The sequence below is a fragment of the Athene noctua genome, chromosome 4 (assembly GCF_965140245.1).
Source record: "Athene noctua chromosome 4, bAthNoc1.hap1.1, whole genome shotgun sequence".
NCBI classification, from domain to species: Eukaryota; Metazoa; Chordata; class Aves; order Strigiformes; family Strigidae; genus Athene; species Athene noctua.
The window spans coordinates 3740480-3762725 of NC_134040.1; the positions used below are offsets into that span (position 1 = coordinate 3740480).

Sequence of the window (22246 nt, forward strand, 5' to 3'; positions counted from 1 at the left end):
TTTGTTTCTGTTGTGGAGCTTTTGTATATGGGCTCTGCTAACAGTGCTTACAGCAAACCGCTCTTCTGTATGCAGCTGGTGAAATTATAGAGGTTATTACACTGATTGAAAAAGGCTTTTGAAATTCTATGTCAGAAAGTTTGCTTTTTTTTTTAAGATTTGTTTTCTGAGGCCTAGGAGGTGCCCTGCCCTGGGTGGTCTGTGGGAATTCCTATTCCTTGGGCATCACTGGAAACTACCTATGTGTGTACTCCATCTGTACAACACTCTGCTAATAATGCATGTGCTCACAGACATACAGTTCTGTGTCATGGTAGATTCCTGAGGTGCAAAGGCCAGAAAGTTTTGTCTTGCAAATCTGTCCTCGTGATCTCCATCATATATATAGGCAGGAGCATTTCCAGCACCACAGCCCTGTCTTCTGGTGAAACTGGAGTGTGGATGACTAGGAGAGATTTGATCTTGATTTAAAAGCCTCAAGCAGTATCCTTTCTGTCTTCAGAGGAAAGTGTTTCAACAGCTGATTAGTGTCACTGTTAAAAATAAACATCTTATTTCTGTTCTGAATTTTCCTAGCTTCTGCTCTTGGTTGCACAATTTCTCTTTGTCTCTGCCTAGATTGATTTAATCCTTTGGTGTCAAGTATTCACTGTTTGTAAACACTTTCAGGCTGCGATGACAAACCTGCATTATAAACACATGTGTATGTAGTGCCCTTTTGATAATATCTTGAATAGTTGCAGTTAAAATAATAATAAAATAGTAATGTGTTTATTTCTTGTGCTTCCTTTTAGTCTTTCAATTGAAATGAAGTCTTGTTTTTATCTGAGTTCCTTTCAAACACAATATTATTGTTCAGGTTTCTGACTAAGGATGATGCTTAATTCACATCAATTAAAAATCTGGAGGGAATAAAATGATTCTGGTAAATATTAGTTGGTTTATGCTGGAGCTGTGGTGGTGTCTGTGTGGTCAGCGGGGAATTAGTTTGTGTCGATGATACATTTCTCACCCTCCAGAATGGCTGTCACACTTGATAAAGTGAAGACTGCCAATTCAACACTCTACAGAAGGACTAAAAAAATCAGGCGAATAATACAATTAGGAAGGAAAACTGTGTCCTTGTGCAGAAGTCTCAGAAGAGCAAGTGGAAGTATAACCATTGGCTGCCTCTTCTGGAGGTGCAGTTCCTCTCAACCTCATTTTAGCTGTGGAAAGCTATTTCTAGATCAGTAAGTGTGTCATAGTAATATGAGTTGATGAGTTAGAGTGCTGAGATCTCCATGTCTGCAAGTGTGTGTCCCTGGAGGCTTCAGGTTGGACTTGCTGTGCTCTGGTCCAGTAGTCACAGAATCATCTCAGTTGGAAAAGCCCTTGAAGCTCCTCCAGTCCAAGCATCTCACCCTGACCGTTCCCAACTCCCCCAGATCCCTCAGCGCTGGCTCAGCCCGACTCTTCAACCCCTCCAGGGATGGGATCTACTAGTGTAAGAGGACTCAGAAGGGTTAGCTGATTGCTTTAAACTGGTCTGTAGCTTCCTTTCAGCTTGTCCAACCTGAGACAGGTATGCCAAAGATCAGCAGGAGAGATTGCTCCTCTCCATCACCTGAAAGGCTGCAGGCAGCAGAGACACCCACATGATGAAATGGGGTGAGATGGGTCCCACCTGGGATGACGGTGACTGTGGTCTGTGGCGTGCTGGGAGCTCACAGCTATGGCTTGTGGGTATAAGACAACCTACTGTGTGAGATGAGGCCGGAAGGGAGAGGAAGATCACATTTTTTTAAGACTAACCAATCCTGGTGGAAAAAAAAAGGCAAATACAAACCAAAAAACCCAACCAACCACCAAGACAAGCCTTTAAGCATGCAAGCCTTGTTTTCAGTATGTTGCCTTGCCTAAGTCTTTGTGTCATCACAGCTAGGACAGTACTACCACGAGAGTATTTGAGTGAGCTAAGAATAGCAGATTTCCTGCTATTTTGTTTATTTTGGTTTTGTATTTTTAAATTGTTGGAGCCTTGGTGACCTTTTACTTAAGAGTCCTAGAAGAATAGCCTGGTCAGAGAGTATCATTGTAATAAGGATGGCAGTTGTGAACTGCCCTAATTCTCTGGCTGCTTCTTTGGGACCTGCAAAGTTTTACTGGCAAAATGAGAAGAAAAATCATAAAATGGACATACCTCTGAATTTTATTGCTGTTGCTGCTGGATTAAAGGTAGAGGAGGCCAGTGTGACACTTGCGTTCATGCTGTTTCTAGGTCACTGTTGTCTGTGGGGCCACTATAACTTAAATAAGTAGAAGGCACTCTGTGTTAAAGGGGATATATCCAGAATGTATCTTTATTAAAAGGATGAAGAGCAGGAATCTGTTGAAAATGATTTCTAAGTTATCACTAGAATAGCTCTGGTGTGAAGCCCTGCTGAAAGCTAGCAGGACACCTCTATGCCAATGAAAAGGGTCATTTCGCTGGGAGCAGTGAGGGCTGGGTGTATAACTAAGATCAGCAGGGATGAAGGGATGAGGAGCTCATAGGATTGAAGGGTACAAATGCCAGGAATGGAAACCCATGATTCTGGGTTGGTAGAATGATGCTCATCTTTGAAAATATATTTCCCAAAGATTTGCCTGCTGGGAAACAGCCGCTGAGCTCAGTTTTGTGGTGGTGTTGGTTTTTTTTGGGAGGGAGGGAGATTTTTTTTTAAGGTAACTTTTTGAATGAAGGAAATGGACATAGTGAGAAGGGATGGACAAAGGGTAGTGACACCTGGGGAGGCAAAGGCAGAATGGAGGTAGAGACTGAGAAAAGGAAGCAGATCTGGAAGAAGGAGTGATTCAGGTATCATGAGTAAAGCACTTAGATGTGCAAGAGGTAAGAGGATCAAAGCTATTTTTTTAAGACAGAAGGAAGTTGTGTATTTGGATTTAAAAAAAAAAAAAAGATTGTGAATAGCTTGTGCCTGTTAGCTGTCTGCAGGAAAGGTATAAGCAAGACAATGCAGGGGGAATTTTATTGTTAGTCAAGCTGTGATTTAGTACTACCCCTGCTCTTAGATGGACACAACGTAAAATTACAGCCTCAGAGAGATTCACAGTACAACAGCTAACGCTTCTTACCCTGTGATTTACCAAAAAAAGAGGAAAAAAGAAACAACCCTTCTTGGCAATCAAGAAAAAGTAAAAAGCCAAACTATCTTTGTGTCAGAGGACCTAGTAATATTCACTGATTCAAGCCCTGGCTGGTGGCTTAGCAACTATTGAAGGCAGAGCATTAAACATAATAGATCGTGTTTTATGTGCTTGTCTTACTTATGAGCCTAACAGAGTGTATAATTGATACTGAAATGAAGTGTAGTGGGGATTCATATATTTATATCATCTGTTCATTTCACAATGGAACATGTATCCTGGTTGGAAAGCCCAAGCTCTTGCTAAATTTTAATTGCCTTCCCCTGCTGATCATATGGTAAAGGCTGTTGACTAATTAGGGGTGGTTTCTAAATCAGGATTCTGTACACACAAAATACCCTGTTATTTTCTCATCTGTCTAGACAGGTCACCTAATCCAGTATTAAAATTCTGAAACAGGAGGGGAAAACATTTTCTTGAAGCTTTCATGTGAAGAATTCACATGAGTTTGCCAAAGCCAGGATTAGCAAAGCTGTACTTAAGAACTGAGCAAAACCAGTTCAATTTCTATAGGATGTAGATGGCAGAAAAGATGTTTCTTTACTGTGGCAATTAAAATACGTGCATCAAAGTGTTATCTGGAGATTGGGGGAGAAGTGGAGAGTGCTATAGAATGACTGTGGGGTTGTAATAAATCCTGAAGACATCTCTAGTAAGAGTTATTTCAGCTGTGGGTTTATAATAGCTCACAAATGAGGAAGGAGTAACCAGATGAAGATTTATTTCTTCCTGAAGAAGAGATGACTAGGATCATATAGGAAGGTCTTTAGCACTGAGGAGAATGTGAACAGGGAATGACTGTTCAGTGTTTCTTATAACATAGTCCTGGGGGATGTCCTCAGTTTTCATTGGAAAATGGTTTTGAAACCACCAAAAGGACATTAATATTTGCATAAAGTTAATAGACAGTGTTGCTCCTCACCACAAAGTTGTTGTGAAGGCCAGAAGTACAGAGGGATTCAGAAAAGAGCTGGCAAATGCAAGGGGGAGAAGTCCCAGGGGTTGTTAGCCTCAGAGGTCTGGACATTAGCTCTACCTTACAATGTCCTTATCGGACTTACTGGTGGAAGTTGGTACTGCCAGAAGAGGGTCTTTCCTCTTCACACCAACATGACTCTTCAATGTGACTTGCTGTGGCAGTTCTTATGTGCCCTTCAGTAACAGTATGGTTTTTCCCTTCATATCCCAGGGGTGGACTTTCCTGAAGCTCTGAATACAGAGATCCCAATATTCAGGGCCCATCTTAAAGATCTTAAAATAACTTGGAGAAATTTCACTTCTTGTCAATTTATTGACTTTCAATCTAAAATGATATGGGGGGCAGGGGAGGTAGGTAAAGGACCAGTGATTGACAGGGCTCAAGGAATGTAGTGGCTTCACTCAACCTCAAGAGAAGATGTTAGAAAAAAATATTTCTTCATAGGAAGCCCAGCTCCTTCCCGTTGTTGAGCACTGGTAAATAAAGTAATGCTTCCTTTTCTTGGTTGGGTTTCTAACTAGAATGTTGTCCCTCATCTCTGTTTGTGGCGTGTGTTTGTGTGAGTCTCTTGAGGAGTGGTCTCATCTTTTGTATCAGCCTCTTGACTAGTGAGGATTTTACCTACACATCATGGAGCAGCTCCGGACTAACTCCTGAGGGAGGCTTCCATACCTGGGAAAATCCATTCTGAAAATCCACTTTTGGAGTGGATTAAGATAGAAAAGAACAAAACACTCCTCTCCCAGATGAGGAAAGTCTGCAAGGGGAATGAACCAGCATCAAAGTTGAGTCGATACAAGTCCTGAGGTGTATGCAACTAGAAAATGGAGCCATCTCACCAGCTGCTGTAGGGAAGGAGCTTTGCATCCTCCCCACTCTGCCTTCTCCAGATCTTTATTGTTTCTTGTGGAACAGGGAAAAATTTCCTCACTGCTACTTTTTCAAACTGTTGTACTGCTTTTGAATCCAGCTTGCTCAAAAGTAAGTTCAGTGCCTGGTTTTGGCTTCTGCTTGTCAGATGACCATGTTTCGTGACTCTCTCCATGGACTAGAAAGCATCAGATGCTTTGCACACATACTTGACTTCATCTTGGAAATAACTCCAAACACCAATGTCTGGCTCCCTGTGACAAATATCTGCTAGCTGAGATCTGTTGGTCAGGAGATGAAAACCATGAGATGATTGATGTAATTGCAGGTAGATGTTTTTAGCGTGGCTGCAGCAGAGCTGGCTCAGTGTCACTGGTTCCGTTGTTTAGTGGCAGTTTGAACAAGCCACCTTGGCAGAAGTGGAGTTTGTTACAGGCACTGTGCTTATCTCTCTTGCAGGTGAGCCTAGATAAGGGTGGATTGAGCTGAAGTTGTTCCAGTTGAAACTAAACATTTTCAAAGCAGTTGTCAAGAGCTCTAGTAGGACCACTTTACTTTTTATACCACTGCTTAAATCACTACTGAGTGCAGTCTGGTGTCACCTCTATTACAGAGACCAGGAGATGCTTGGCCAACAAGCATAAATGCTTTAAGATCCTGGAGGAAAAAGGACTCTCAAAATTAAACCACTGTTGCTTTGCACTTCACGAGTACACGTATCATACACTACAATAGTTCTGCAGTGTCTTAAGCACAAAGGTTTGACTCTTCTGCTGGTGATGCAAGGGAGAAACAGGAGTCTTTGGCACTGGCCAAGTGTTGGGCGAGTTGGGGAAGAACACAGAAGTTTATCTAGCAGCTTGGCAACAGGTAGAGGCAGCATATGAGCTCCTTGGGTTTCTCTGTGTTCAGTAAGTGTCGGGTAGGGAGGACGGTAAGGCTGGGAATTACACGGGTGCTTTATCCCAATCGGTGGGCACCAGCTGATTCAAGGGCTGATGAATCCTAGGCTGTGTGTTCATCCTTTGCAAGTCAGGACTGATATCTTCTTGGGCGTGGTGGAGTATGGGTCTCTATGCTCTGTTCTTCATGCTCTTGAGGGCAGGTGTGAACCTACCCAAAACCAGATGACTAGATGTTGACATTCATTTATAAAGACATCCTACACTGGTGATCCCTCATTAAGGTTTAACCTTAACCATGCACTCAGGCTGTGTACTAAAATAAGGTGATGGAACCCAAGAACTTAAGGGTATACACAGTTAAAATGATGCCTTCTAGGAGTTTGCAAAGAAAAATAGGATGCTGCTTGGAGGAGCAGTTGGATGCATGGAGTGGGTGGAGGTAGAATTGGACTAGTCAGGGCTGGTATGGGTTTTGAACCTCTCTTCATCAAAGTCTGAGGCTGATCTTGATGTGGCAGGACAGTGTTGGCTCCAGGGGCTGCATCACATGGCTGCAAATTTTTCAACTGGCCCTTGTTGACTTTCATCAGTTGAAACATTTTTCCGTCTGTACTATTTCTGTACTGATTGGTTTGATATCTGATCTTCATGCTTTGAGTTAAATCCTCTTTACCTAGTCCCATAGTTACATGATCTGAAGTTTTGTGGTTGCCACAGAGGCAAAGCAAAGCTTCATCGCTGTGTTGTGGAGCTTGTAGGCACTGGGCATGTGGTTTTATATGTATTTTTTTATATTAAAGTCTCTACCACAAAATTGCTACTTTTGGTGGTTATATAAAGAGATGGGAGTTTGAAAATCCTTTGACTTCTCTGGAAATAATCTACATGGTACAAGAGGGTGGAGATTTCTGGAGCTTCCAGTACTGGTGCTCCAGGCCAAAAAGTTGTTGCATCCCAATTTGACCTCAGTTATCCTTCCTATGCGTCCCATTTTCAAGACTGGGTCTAGTTCACAAGTTTTCTTTCTTATCTGCTGGACTTTTTTTTTTTTTTTTAAAAAAAACCTTCCTTAGGATTTTCAACTGCAGAGAAGTTTGAGCCGAGATCCCTGAACTCGCTTGTTTGCTTTTTCCATAGGTTCCTTAGAAAGAGAGCTTGGACGGCATGCAAAGTTGTGAAATATCTGGAGACAGCACGGATGATCCTCTTAGTAGTGGCCTACGGAGAAAACGACAGCCTCGAATAGTAATTATCGGTGCTGGGCTTGCAGGGCTGTCAGCAGCAAAAGCGCTCTTGGAAAGCGGTTTCACGGATGTAACTATCCTTGAGGCGACTGACCGAATTGGAGGCCGCGTGCAAAGTGTGAAACTTGGTAAGAGCAGTATTTTGGGCTGGCTTTATTCTGCTCAGAAGGTTTTGTATTGTTATTGGGTTAATTTGACCTTGGAAATGTGTTTTTTCAGTCAACGAGCGCATGCAGAAGGTTATTTGACGTGTGAAGTTGTTGGGGATGTAAGTCCTTGGGACTCCTTTCAGGGTGGGTGGGTGAATCTGAGCTACCTTGTACATCTTTTCTGAGGGGGAGGCTGCTCCAAAACCATGTTTCTATAAAATAAAGACCTCGGTGATCATTTTCATTCGTAGGGGATGTGAGAGGCGTTCTGTGATTAAATAACTGTATTGAGACAGTTTCCACCAAAGTTTTCAAGCTTGACTCTTGACTAGGAGCAGTCAGTAAATCTCCTGGCTAGCGAAGGGCTGTTTCTCAGTGACTTACATCGCTTGCAAAGGGGCAAGCTCCAAGCTATTCTGTTTCATAAATAGCCCCATTCATTTCCCTAGAACTAATTTACTGTGTAGGGCACTACCCACTGTGAATCAGACTGCTGGAAAAACCTCTTCAATGTATCCTTTCATCCTGATTTGCAGCTTTCCTACCTCTGTGGCTTCCTTTCTCAGTGTGTAATAAAGGTGCAGACACTGGATATTTTAATCCCGTGTCAAATTGGAAGGGCTTGTAAAATCTCTAAATGCAAAACTACTGGAACAAATGTTACCCTTTGCAGCACAGTAGTCAATGAAACTTGCCCTGGTATCTAGAAGGGCATTGCCTGTCTCTTCTCCACAGGAGGCAAAAAGCTGTTCACTTTTACTGAATTGCCTTTCTGATTTCAATTACCTAGCTCTGTTTCTCATCCCACTCCCTGTATTAACTTTGGCCTCTTGCTGCCCTCCTTTCTTTTTATTTGTCAGGTGCTTACATCACTTACTATATTTTGCTTGATAAACTCACTACAGTAAATAAACAGCAGTGTCCTATGAACTTTCAGAAGGGAAATGAATGAAAAGGCAGTGGGACAAATCTAATCTGCAGGGTTTGAATAGGGCACTTTACATTCTGCTGAGACTTGGCATGGAGGTTGGAATGGGAAGTGTGTCCTTTACTCACAATACACTGTATTAAAAATATCCTGGATCGTGTCTGAAAGGAGGGAAGTGTTAAAGACCTGAAATCTTCAGGGAGCAATATATCATTTTGTCAGTGCACCTGTGAAATAGGTTTTTTTTTTGTACTAGTTTTGAGACCAATTCTCTTACCTTTGGACACCTTCACCAGTTACTCATATCTTTACCTTTGCTGGGAATCTACCTGCTGTTTGTTAACACTTCTTAACTAACATGAGACAAGAACAGCTTTTCAGTCTGGTGGAGCTCTTGCAGTTTGTAAGTGTAACTTATTTTCTGAGCGGAGGACTGGAATTCAGAGTGTCAGTCTTTTAATACCTTTCTTAAAACTACAAGCTGGCCATCTTTTGCAAATGATCAAGGTTACACTGCATGAGTATGCACTGCAGCTCACTCCCAAGGCGAGTCCATGTTCTGGCCCCTTGCCCACTCTGCAGATTCACATGCCCTTTAGCCAAATAATTTGGGAGCCCTGTTGGGTGCTAAAAAACTCAGAACCTCCTTATTCCCTGGTATGAGGGCAAAAGGGCAGCATGGTCCTGGGCCGTTTTCTTTCTCTGCAGTCCCTGGAGCAGCGAGGTTGCACCTGGGGCGTACAAGACCTGCTTGTTTCTCAGACCTGGCTAAAGCTTACAGAAAACTGTTACAAAAGTGGTTTTTCTGGGTCTTCAAGATATGACCACTTTGATCTGTTTGTCTAAATGGCATTTAAATGTTAAACTTCCTTGGCTACTCCCCTGTCTGCACACTTGACTAAAGATCCAGTTTAAATCCTCAGTAGATCTATGGAGGCACATTCTCAGGGTTATATCCAAATACTTTGACTCTTACTGAGCCCTGCTGTGTCTTGCAGTGGACACTATTTCCCCTCAGTTACAGAGAGTATGTTGCTGTTCCGCACAGGGGAACAGTCTGGATTTTCAGAGGTTTGGTTCATCATTTCTAGCACAGGTGAAGCAGAGGGTTTGTGTGTTTGTGGACTATAAGTGTGTTTCTTGTACGTGATTTGTGCTGCGGCAGCAAAGCAAGCCAAGGGGGTGCTGGGCTGCATCAACAAGGGCATCCCCAGCAGAGAGAAAGAAGTCATTACCCCACTCTACTCAGGGCTTGCCAGGCCACACTGGAATACTGCGCTCAGCTTAGGTCCCTGCTATACAAATAGATGTGGCCAGGCTGGAGAGGGCCCAGAGAAGGGCCACGAAGGTGATCAAGGGCCTGGGCAGCCACGTGAGGAGAGGCTGAGAGAACTGGGGTTGTCCAGCCTTGAGAAGAGAAGGCTTAGGGGAGACCTTATCTCCATGTTCCAGTATTTAAAGGGTGGCTACAGAGAAGATGGAGAGTCCCTTTTTTTACAAGGAGTCACATGGAAAAGACGAGGGGTGATGGGTACAGGTTACTCCTGGGGAGATTCCAATTGGGCACAAGAAGAAAATTTCTCACAATGAGAACAATCATCCACTGGAATAAACTCCCCAGGGAAGTGTTGGATTCCAAACATGGGACATTTTTAAGATTCAGCTGGACAGGGGGCTGGGCCATCTTGTCTAGAGCGTGGTTTTGCCAAGAAAGGTTGGACCAGATGATCCCTGAGGTCCCTTCTGATTCTATGATTCTGTGATCTATGACATCTGTATTCACTGCCGATATTTCACGACAAGATGCCAGAGGAGTAGTCAGGGCTGCAAAGGGAAATGTGAGAGTTCCTGTGCGTATTCAGAAGGCTTGATAGGCAAACTGTGCATTGCTTTGGAATATTGCTGCTGTGTCATATTGTTGTGTATAGGCCTCTCTTGACTGCTGCTTGTGTCTCAGTAATTATATTCACAGAATAGGAAGCAGATTTTTCTACATTTTTTGTGGTATTTGGTGATTCATTCAAAGTAGATTAATATTGAACCTAAAATCTTCTAAGGCCCTGAAAGTAAATTAGCTATCTCTGTTTAAAAAGGTGTGGTTTAATTTTACACTTTTAATTAATTTATCATGAAATTTACACGAGGTAACCACTGGCTTATCTGCTTGGTAGTTATGCTAGTGAGTTTCTAAGCATTACAGGCAAGAATGACTATTTTTAATTTGTTGGTATTTGATTATATTCCGCATAGCTTCTGAAAACAGGAGAACTTGGAACACATCGTTACCAAGCACCAAGACAGCGGGACCTGCTGGCATGTTTTTTTCTTTCAAAAGATCAGGTGCCCCATAAATAAAAGCTATATACATTGTTAGCGTAGCAGAGAGCAAGCTCCTGACATAAAGCAGCAGGCAGTATTCCTGCTGCTGATTTGGCATGTGATGACTCGCAGGAGGACTGCATTAACAAGGTGACTGCCACATGCAATATTTATGAGCTTTGTACCTTTGGCTGCCAACGTACAGCAGTCATTTCCACCAGGCTGGGTGCTCTGGGAGTGTATCGGAGTTTGTGGCGCCTTAAATATTCACACGCTGATGCCGCAACACTCTGAAGCGTGTACTTTGTTTTGGGTACACGTAGAAATGAGTCCTTTAATGCATATTTTGAAGGGCGATCAGCATGCTCCATAGTGACGAGGTGGTTGCTTGCAAAACAAGAAATGAGGAGCTTCCCTTGGAGGCCATGTCTCAGCTGGAAAGCAGCATTTTTTTGAGCTTTCACCCGTTAAACTCTACTGCATTATAGCCTAGTACTGCAGTGTCTTTTTCCTTGAGCATATATTTACATGTTAAACAGTATATGATGACTGGTAACTGCATGATCCTTTCTTCATCAAGCAGGATCCTATTAACTCTCCTACTTAATCAGGCATTCACACACTTCTGCAGAGCGAGCTGCGCAGTGTGGTGTTGGCTGGGATGCAGGGAAAACACAGCTTTGTCAGACTTTAAAACAGTTAGCTTTGGACTTCTGAGAATCTGTAAAAACGTGGGTGGAGGACAGGACCCAAGCTTATTTTTAGCACCTCCTTTCAGCTGCTGAACATCTCCCTGTGCTGTCAGCCCAGTTGTGGCAGTGCTGGCTTGGGGCAGGGCTCAGAGTCCCAGTGCAAATCCCGTTAGTTATAAGGAAGGGAGAGAGTGGGGCTGACCAAACTCTGGCTTTTGCAGGTAGAGTGTAAGTGATGAAGCCAGTCAGAGAGGGACCTGGGGGGTGATTGCCAGCCGGCTGAACAGGAGCCAGCAGTGTGCCCAGGGGGCCAAGGAGGGCAATGGCATCCTGGCTTGTGTCAGCACTGGCGTGGCCAGCAGGGACAGGGAAGGGATCTGAGCCCTGGGCTCGGCACTGGGGAGGCCGCCCCTCGGGGAGTGGGTTCAGTTTTGGGCCCCTCACCCCAAAAAGGCCATTGAATGACTCGAGCGTGGCCAGAGAAGGGCAACGGAGCTGGGGCGGGGTCTGGAGCACAGGTCTGCTGGGGAGCGGCTGGGGGAACTGGGGGGGTTCAGTCTGGAGCAGAGGAGCCTGAGGGGAGACCTCCTGGCCCTCTGCAACTCCCTGCCAGGAGGGGGCAGAGAGGGGGGATGAGTCTCTGGAGCCAAGGCCCCAGCGCCAGGCCCCGAGGGAATGGCCTCAAGCTGCCCAGGGCAGGGTCAGGCTGGCTCTGAGGAAGGATTTCTGTGCAGAAGGGGCTGTTGGGCGTTGGAATGGGCTGCCCAGGGCAGGGGGGAGTCCCCGGGATCCCTGGAGGGGTTGAAGAGTCGGGCTGAGCCAGCGCTGAGGGATCTGGGGGAGTTGGGAACGGTCAGGGGGAGGGTCATGGTTGGGCTGGAGGAGCTGCAAGGGCTTTTCCAACCCAGATGATTCTGGGATTCTGTGAAGAATAAATGCATCTGATGTGTAACCTGACAGTGCATCTTTTTAAAGAACCTGATTTAAATTTTCAAAGGCATAAATAATGAAACGTAACCTATTTGCTCATTTTGGGAATGGAAATGCGTTTTTGTATTGCAGTTGTTCTGAGGTATATTTTTAAATAACATTAATTTTTAATCCTGGGACAAGGTTCAGTATGCAGGCCAATGTTGCTATCCCAGGGAAATGCAAGTTTTCCTACATCTCCTGGCTGGAGATGCTTTTCTTCCTGTGTCTGGGCATCCATCGCCTCCTCTTGAATACAGTGGATATTTGAAGTCTTTAGGTACTCTATTCTTTCCCTACAATTATAGTATTTGTGTAAGTATCCTTATATGTTCTTCTTGCAATAATGCAGTGTGGCTTCTTACAGCTCTTTTCCTTCCCACACCCCCTTCACTAGTGCGTGGCTTGTGCTGCAGCAGGAGCAGTACATCCTCTGCTGTCTGATCATGTTCTTAAGGGCAGGTTTAGAGAACATGATTTAGAAAGGCCGAGTAGCAAGGACAGAGCTGCTAGCAACAACCATGATAAGAGCTTGGAACCTACATTCTGACTTTCACTTTAAGTATCGGAAGTGTGTCACTGTGATGTATCTTTGTTGGAAACATCCCATCCTTCCAGCACTATCTCAGCTTGTATCCCCAAGGTTTGAAGAACACTGGCAGTGCCCTTGTCTAACAGAGAAAGGTCGCTTAAGTGATGTTCAAACACGTGTTGTCCTTGGGCGATTGTTCTGCTTTTGCACATGTACATTTTATTTAGGGCTGAACGTGGCAGACTTTCAGAAAAATGGGCTTCAATAACTAGTTTCCTTGGTTTACTCTCCTGCAGGGCACGCCACTTTTGAACTGGGAGCTACGTGGATTCATGGTTCACATGGAAACCCAGTCTATCATCTAGCAGAAGACAATGGTTTACTTGAAGAGACTACAGATGGTGAGAGAAGTGTTGGACGGATCAGTCTTTACTCCAAGAATGGGGTGGCTTATCATCTTACCAACAATGGGCAAAGGATCCCGAAAGATGTGGTTGAAGAATTCAGTGATTTATACAACGAGGTTGGTATTCAGCTGCTTTGTCAGGTTGTAGATTTGCCTGAAACAGTGAGAAATGTTCTGGGTACTGGACAAAGGTAGAAAATCAGTAACATTTTTCAATTTCTGCAAAAAATGAACACTTAGTTTGCTTTCATCTGCTTTACTATACCCCATTTGTCCTTGATGTGGGATTAACTCACTGTTGTTAGGAAGAACAATCTTTCCACATTTGTCATCAATTTAATTACTTCCAGCAACTATTGCTGGGGAGATCCAGTCATTTGCTCTAGAAACTTGCTACTCAATTAAAAGAGGAGGGATCAAATTACTAAACGAAGTAGAACGCAAAACCTTAGCAACAACCAGCTAAATATTGTAGCCCTGTGACATTTTATTGATGTTATAAATACCATGGTGTGCTGCGTAGTATGCCAAAGTCAGTGCAGTATTGTAGGAATTGCAAGTTTTCTTGCATCAAAAGGAAAGGAACATCTTTTCTGGTAGTTTCAGACCAGTGTGGACGTCAGTTTAAGGTTATTTTAACTTCTTTTGATCAATGTGCAGTGACGTCCTCTTCAGTGCAATGTAGATCAGGGCCTCAGTATGTGACAGAAGAGCCGAATAGAAAAAAAAAAACAACAAAAACAAACCCCAAACAACTACAGACGCAGAACCTAAAAATACTAAATAGAAGCCTGCAAGATGGAAATGAAAATGCATGTTTAGTGGAAAGATTAACCTCTGCTAAAAAAGCAATGAGGCAATGTTAGGCTCAGGCAAAAAGGCCAAATTTACTTTCAGTAAACTCAGCGCTGCTGCTGTCATCCTAGTATTTCTTTCAGGGAGAAAATGGGGTTTCTTACTGATTTGTGTGTTGAACACGTATGAGAGATCGGTATTAGTTCAATCTGCTTTCAGTAGGGAGATTTGGCCTTAGGAAGAGTGAAATGAAAGAAGGAGGCTTGCCAAAGTTAATTATAATTATTCCCCATTTTCTTAATGTTACTTAAGAAGTACATCTAGGGTGGTCAGTGCAGAATGTCTAGTGCTCCAGGTAATGTGATCTCTCAGTGGGTTATATAAAATGGAGCAAAACATTATTATTTTCATCAGGCTGTAGCCATGCCTAAAACCTTCAGGTTTTCGTCTGACAGTGGATTTCACCAGTATTTGATGCTTGGCTGAACACACACTAGATTCAGGTTACTCTTGCATACTTGATGTTTAAAAATATATCCATGAACATTTAGAAAAGCCATCAAGAGAAGAGTCACTGTAGCCTGTAAAGAATTACCATGAATTGAGTGGGGAGCAGAAATGGAGATTTTTTTTTTTGCTTGAAAAGATTTTTGACACTCTTCTGGGTCTCTGCACTAGAATCTGTGATGGGGTGGCACAAAATCATTTCTGTTTTAGAGAGGGGGTAGTAGGAGTTTCAGAGAAATCTCATTATGGAAGGAATTTAGCAAAACCATGGCAGGGAGCAAATTCTCCTTGGACAAATGCAGGTGGAGATAATTCATCTGAACAACTTTTTACATTACTGGATTGAAAACAGAGCAAGAGCCAGCCAAGAAAAAAAGACAGGTGAGATGCATGTGGGGCAAGATTAACAGCAACTAAGACTAGAAAAGAGCGAGGGAGTAAGTGAAAACACTGCAGTGAGCAGCATTGTTTATGTAAATGGAACACCGCCAAACTGTGTGCAGTGCTCGGTGATCATCCTGTCTCAAAGATGATAGGAAAATCTCCAGCAAAAGGAGGGTGTCAGAGGCAGGCAGACTCTGAAATGAGAATGCAAAGATGAGAGCTACTTAGCTTTGAGATAACAGCCGGTAAGAGAAAGGCTGTAACAAGGTGCCAGTGTTTTAGAAATGATTAATTTGGTAAATCTACCCTTTCTTTTAAAGCAAGAGAAAGGGGGCAGCCAGTGACATGAGAGAACAACACATTAAAAGTTAATCTTCTTTACGCAACACATAATTAGCTTATTGTTGCCATAGGATATCTTTATTGCTAGGAGACAGAAAAGGCTTTCACATTTATAGATGGTAAAAATTTAAGTATGTAAATGGTAAATATGTAAGGAACAGCTTAAGCCAAGAAGAAGACATCAGCCAACCCCTTAATTGCTGTTGCTGGGGAGGTGCTTTCTCTGCCTTCCTTCAAAGTGTGCTGGAATTTCTTGCAGGGGTAGCTCATGGTTTTGTGAGCTTCTTGACTCAGCCTTTTTGGGGTGTCACATTGGACAGTCTTTAGTGATTTAAGACAGCTGACTGTGGTTTCCCCCCCGCACTGCGTAGGATATACAGGAATTAAGGTGTGCTACTTGAGGTCCTGAAAATCTCCAGTTAAAAAAGACTAGGAGATACAAGTGCCCCGGTGGCTTGGCAGTCAGGAGCATGTGCAGCAGGCGTGTGGCTTTGGGGACCTTTTCCTCTGGCATAAAGTGCAGAGAATGTTTCTGTTTACACATGCCGAGTCTGCCTGGTGCATTCCTGTTTTATATTTCGTTGAGTCCCCCACTCCTCCGGCATTTTTTTTTTTTTCGTTTTCACTAGTCCATTCCATCATTTTTATTTATTTTTTTTTTTTCATCCCAGCTGGCCAATACTCCCTTGCTTTAACTGGTGCTGGAGAGGAACAGTAAGAATTTGATCTTCAGTTCTGCATCTCTGTTTCTTTGAACAGGTGGTTATTTTGAGATGTTTTGTTAAAACATCTTGAAGTTATCCAGGACAAAAAGTCATTTTATAGATCACCAAATCCTGAGATCAGGCTTCTCCTTTGCCTCGTAGGAGCTCCCAGACCTTTCTCAGAGTCTTGGGGCAACTTGCTGTTAGCAATCCTACCGTCATACCGTCTCATCTCTCAGGCTGCTGATAGCAAAGGCTGTGACACACTGAAAAAGAAAAAAAAACCCAACCAACCAAACAAAAACCAAAACAACCAGCGACCACATGATGGGTGCAAAGCCTAACCGGGGATGGAGCACTGGCATTAACAGTGGAAAATGTAGTCCTGAATGAACGAGGTTAAATTTGTCACAGTTTCAAATGCCTGCCCTCCCCTGCACAGCCGGCTCCCTTCCCATGCGCTCACACACTGCCCTTCTTTCGCTTCAGCTGCTGCCGCGTGCTTGGGCTTGAGCGTATGCCTCCAGCTCTGCTTCTCCATCTGTATCTCTCTAGCGTCGTCCAGTCATCTTGTCATCTGGACACCAGATCCTAGTGAATGGAAAGTGCAGACGGTCTCCCTCGAGTGTTTCACTTGGGTATGTGGAGTCACTGGAGCTGGAGCCCAGCAAGGAGAGGTCTCTCCTCTGTGTGCTGAATTTCCTTGGTGTGAAAGGCAAGGCGCCCCAGTACCTCCAGAGCTTTGCCTCTCTAGTTCATTTGGAAAGTTACATCTTTTCCTTACACTTTTTCCAGGCACTTGTCCAATCTTTTTTGGCTCTCTGCTTCTACTTCAATACAAGTTTTGCTTCTTTTTGTTTGTAGTAGCCTGAATTTTTAATAGCTGTAGGGATGCCTCACAGAAGCCTTTATTTGGTTACAAGAAAGCCAGCAGAACTCAGCTCTTCATTTCTGTAGCAGAAAGGTCCCTATGAGAGGCTGTCTCAACTGAGAGGCTGTTGCACTGCACTGAAGTCGGTCAGGATCTATCACAAGCTTGTGACCAAGATGACCTGAATCCTCCTCCATGAGAGTACTAGAAAACTGAGTAATTCCTGCAAGGAAGTTTGGCAGTCCTGCAGAGCAGCCACCTGGATTTCCAACCACACGTGGCCGAGTGATGCACCATGAGAAAGGGCATTGAGCCTCCTGTTAGCAGGACAGTTCTCCAGCCACTCTTGTTTTAAGACTATCCTGCTTAGACCATTTACTGTGCAGGACTGGCACTGCTCAGCATCATCAGTCCATTTAGACAGTATCTCAAAGGAAGGGGGCATCAGCATTGGAAGGTTCTCCAGGGTGTGATGTCCACGCCACGTATTCATAATCTTCCCACCTTCCTCTCCACTTCTGCTAGAATGATTGGGGGAATCCTGGGGCTGGGGGAGGATTTTATCCTCTGCCTGCTTATAGCACGTCTGCACAACCCTCAAAGAAAAATGACAGGAGCGTGACCTTTGAGTGTAACATCTGCAGCTTCAGTGTCTCTGTGTGTGTATAACTGCTGGGAAAATGTGAAGAGGGACAACCCATCTCCGAGTTGCTCTTCTGTCCCTGCTAAGTCCTCATTTCCCTCTTCAAAGAGGTATTTAAGGCTATCTCCCAGGTATTTGTGAAGGGTAGGAGAGAGGTGGTGAGCTTGACAAGTTAAATGCAGGTGAAAAATCCCACTGATTGCCTGCCTGGGAGTTTCACAGTCCATCAGCCAGCCTGATTTAGAAGAAGTGCCTATTTTTACATAGGCTTTTCAGTAAGGATGTGGTCCCTACAGACCTGCTTCACAGGAACCCTCCCTTTAACAATCAGCTAATTAATGGCATTGTTATCTGACAGCTTTCTCCTGTGTACTGCACAGCTTCTGGGGTAGGGATGCAGCCAAAGAATGACAAAGTTTTCCACCCTTCTCACCCTCTCCCTGTGTTGGGCTCTGTGCCATCCCCAATTAAGTTCCAGGGCCTTGCTTTGTGTTATCTTAGAAAGCAGGACCGAAGGGCCACCGAGAGTCACCTTTCCCTCCCTGCCCCTCTATTGCACTGACAGATGTCTGACCTGGTAACAGCATGGACCTATCTCTGTCGGGGTTTTTTTACTGCCCAGTGATTAAGTCACTGCAGTTTTTAAGCCATGTGAGAAAAAGACAATGCAATGGATCGTCACTGGCGCTGACAGGAAGGAGTGTGAATTGGGATGTGCTTTCCTGACCTCCTTCAGTGCTGAGAAACTTCTTTATTTAGATTTGTTCTTCCTAAGAGACTGCCTCTTCCTGTGGTGGAGGAGCACGTATGTAGTAAACACGTGTAGGTGGAAGTCTGTAGGTAACAGAGAGGACATCCCTGGTGGGACCCATGTTCTCCGCAGAGACCCCGGTTGTGGGAAGCCCCAAAGCTGGTCAGAAAGAAGACAGAAGATGTAAACTGAAGTGAAGCCATTTTAGGACTACGGTCATTCAATTAACTCCTTTAGATTTCTGACCTTCAGCCCCATTTCCCTGCAGGATTCTATGCAAACCCTCAGAATTAGGGAAGGAAATTGCTCAGAATGAAATAGTCATTTGAGATGTTCTGCATCTTTTGCTGATGGTTCTTGCAGACATGCTTCTAGAGTCAATTGTTCTGCCCAAACCCAGAGGAGCCTTACAGTAAGAAATGATCAGGTCATTGTGCTGGGATGTGAATTTGCCAGTTGTAGGAACTGGGAGTTGATGCAGTCTATCCTTTTGCTGTGGTTTTTGTTGTGGTTTTTTTTTGTTTTTTTTTTTTTTTTTTCTTTTTTTTTTTTCTTCCTGCTTGTATCAGGTCTGTGATAACAGAAAAGGGAAATGAGTCAGGACTCTGTGTGGCATAGCTCTTGTGGCTGGTGGGCATGGTGCTCTGTAAATATTTTGTAGGGTTAACTAGAAAATCAGCAGAATCTTTCAGGTCATTCTTAATTTGAGATAAAGCTTGCTTGAATTCTCCCAGGAACCCTTCTGTCATGATGAAATGGTTGAAGGAGAATGAGTTTTCAGATCCCACAGATGCCTGTTCCCAGTGACTTCAGAGGTGGTACCATGGGTGTGATGCTGCTTTCTGTTCTTAGGAGCAGTTTTCCCACCTGGGGAAGGAAAGCCTAGGTAACTCCAACTCCAAACAGTACAATTCTGCACCTACTTTATTGGTTATCTCCCTTAAAAGATGACCTCTAGTGAACCTTTTCCATAGTTACTTATACATGATCAGTTTACTACATGTTTATATTAAAGAATATATTTAGAGTTTTTTTTGTTTCTTTTATTATGAAAATGTATCTCTTAATGTAGGACTTGCTGCTGTTTCTTCTTTTGCTTCTTGCCTACAACAGCTTTGCCTTCTATTCTTCATCAAATGGTTCAGCACCCCCAAGAAGAGAAAAGCAAGGATATAACAGGGATTCTGAGGGAAAAAAAAAAAAAGAATAAATCCTGATGGTGATTATATTTCCCTGCTGTCTGATCAATGGGATGACATATATAGGAAAGCCTTGACTTGATGTTTACAGCACAGAGCACTGTGCTTTTCTGCTCTTTTCTCTGTTGGGCAATGAAGAATACAATGGTTAATAAAAACATACCCATGGCTCACTTATCCTTTTGGCCAAATGGTAGCTGGGTTTTAACACAGCTTTGCTTGTCCTGTGAATGCGTTATCTGCTTATAGTGTGCAATCGGCTTATGAAAGCTGAGCTGCATTATGCTGACGCATGGTCTATGCAGCTTATGCTTGCTAGAAGTGGTTTAGGCCTCAGAAATCAGTGGACCTGAGAACCGTGGGATGTTAAAACTGCCAAAGAGCTTTTGGCATTGGGGAACAGAGCAAGCACTGTTTCCTTTCCTTTGCTGCAAGCTTCCTTTCATATAGGATTTTGGTCTCCACCTTTCTTGTCTGGAAGTCTCCTTGGAAAAGCTGTGTCCCAATCAGTGTCTGCAATTCTGTCTTCACTAGTTCCACTCATTTTTCTTGTGATTACTTCTCTGGTTTTGTATTTTCACCTTCTTTTTTTTTTTTTCCTTCTTTCACTTATTTTCTTCTTCAATATCCTCCTCATCCCTTACTTGCCCTTATGCACCTTTCTCCACTCACACACCTGCTGTCTCTCGCTCCTACCACTGCTGTGAATTTTTCCTCACCACCTCCCTTTCCTCATTGTCCCTCTATTTTGTCTCCTTACATTCACTTTATTCTTAAAACCCAAGAGAAAAGAAAGCTTCTGAGAAGAATCAGAGTGGGAAGAAACTAAAACATGGTGAATTAGCCATATGCGCAGACAATGGGAAGCTCTAGGAGCCTTGGAGGAGAGGCTGCCACAATTCTTCCAGCTTCCTACCAGGCATTTACTTTGAACTTCTTAGTATGTCCGAATAATCTGTCTCAAGAAAAAGATCATAAATTGTAATCAAACCATCTTTGACAGGAAAAAATCACCAAGCAGCAATATTGCTACCCTGCTTGTAAGAGTACTGTGCACCCCTGTGGCACAATATAAATGAGAAGGTGACTCATTCTGGCCAAACAAGTCATTAATGGGATGAGTTGCACTTCTGGGAGGCATCTTTTAAAAGTTTTCCTCTGTTAAAAGATTCCTCAGAGTTTTCCTGTGGAAATGAAGGGCCATGATTCAACTGAAGGTTCTTCTGGCAGCGTTACAGACAAAAATACAGACAGCCACAAGCAGATGGCCAAGGTGGCTGGTGGTGTTTTCTTGCTTTGAAGTAGCTTGTACAGTGGAAACCTGGGGTTAAAAAAATATCAGGAAGATCTCCTTCACAGAAAGATGATTTATTAGAAAGGAATGTTTCTTGTGGGTCCTCTTCAGGCTGAGTCCTGGTGAGGAGCTACTAGAGGTTGTTTTCCATGGATTTGTACCTGTCTTGTACTCAACAAGTTAAATATATATGCAGACAAAATTCCTTTGCTAAGCCTGTGTTGGTTGCTTCCTCATTCTTCAGGGGACAACAGAAAAGTAACCAGAAAACTGAATTTCACCACCCTGGTGGATTCCTGGGCATTAGTGGTGATTAATGGAGAGGGTGGAAGGGCTGGTTCTAGGTTAGAGCAATCAAAAGTACGGGCCATGCAACCTGGGACTGCACCTGAGACACCAAGGTGGGAGAAGAGCTGGTGCTATATTGTCAGATGTGAGGAAGCACGTGGGTCCTGCTGCTTGAGTTCTTTCCCAGTAGACTTTGGATGGAGACTGGGGCCACGTTGGGCTGTGCCACTGCTCAGCAGAGCCAGAAATTACACACAGCAAACCCAAACCTGCTCCGCAGCGGTGCTCTGCATGACCTTGGCTTACTGATCCAGCTGCCGCTTCTGAACAGCTGGTTGAGCAATGGATTTTAGCTACTGAAAATGGCAGGACTGCCCTAGTTTGTGTCCTGCAAGTGATAGAATGGGCATGCTTGAATTAAAAAATACCTTAATAGTAAGTTAATGATTTAATAGTAACTAGACTGTTGCAGGTGAGTGAGGGTGGTTATCTTTGCCCGGAGGGAAGTGGTGCTTCCTTCCTTCGAAGCAGCATAGCTGTGGGTGCAACCTGACACGGCGTTGGAGCAGAGCACCCAATAAACTGCCAAAGCTGATCTCTAGAGTTGGCAAGAGAAGGTGATCTGAACGTGCTGGGTTTGGGTGGAGGAAAAAGCGTCCTGCTTGGGGCTTGGATTCTGCTGTGAATCGCATTGTCCATCTTACTGTCCTGTCTCTGGCAGGTCTATAACCTGACTCAGGAGTTCTTCCAACGAGGTAAACCAGTCAATGCTGAGAGCCAGAACAGTGTGGGCGTCTTCACACGGGACGTAGTGCGCAAACGTGTCAAGGCCGATCCGGATGACACAGAGGCCGTCAAGAGGCTGAAACTAGCCATGATCCAGCAGTACCTTAAGGTGTGTGTGCATGTCATTTGGTTTTTTGTTTTAACTAAGGGCAGACAAATCTGGAACCTCGGACACCTGGCTAAACCTTGCCTGTCGCTGGGGAATTGCTTTCTGTGGTCTCTTGCAGCTGGAACAGTTTTGTATTTATATTGACAACTTTCCCTCATGAGGCATATCCAAAGACACTGGGCTGCAAGAAATAATGCCTTTACTCTTTTCTTCTTACCTTAAACTTCCAGCTTTCTAATTAGGAGGGGCTTTCCTAGGCCTTGTTAAATTTTCTGTTGTGGTTTAATGTTTTCTTCCCACCTGAAGCTACTCTGTTGTAAGGTTCTTTTTGTAATGTCTTACACCTGGGACCCCATGATTCTGCCTGAGTGTCTTTTATCCCTTTCTGCCT

At 43.9% G+C, this 22246-nt stretch overlaps 1 protein-coding gene across 1 annotated transcript in view; it reads left to right on the forward strand.

Moving 5' to 3' along the window:
• Positions 1 to 22246, forward strand: part of SMOX (spermine oxidase) — a 55561-nt gene that overhangs the window by 22631 nt on the left and 10684 nt on the right. Inside the window, exons 2-4 of the mRNA XM_074904282.1 lie at positions 7081 to 7315; positions 13073 to 13299; positions 21682 to 21855. Of these exons, the coding sequence (XP_074760383.1) occupies positions 7108 to 7315; positions 13073 to 13299; positions 21682 to 21855 (609 nt within the window). The 5' untranslated portion in view covers positions 7081 to 7107. The remainder of the gene's footprint in view (positions 1 to 7080; positions 7316 to 13072; positions 13300 to 21681; positions 21856 to 22246) is intronic.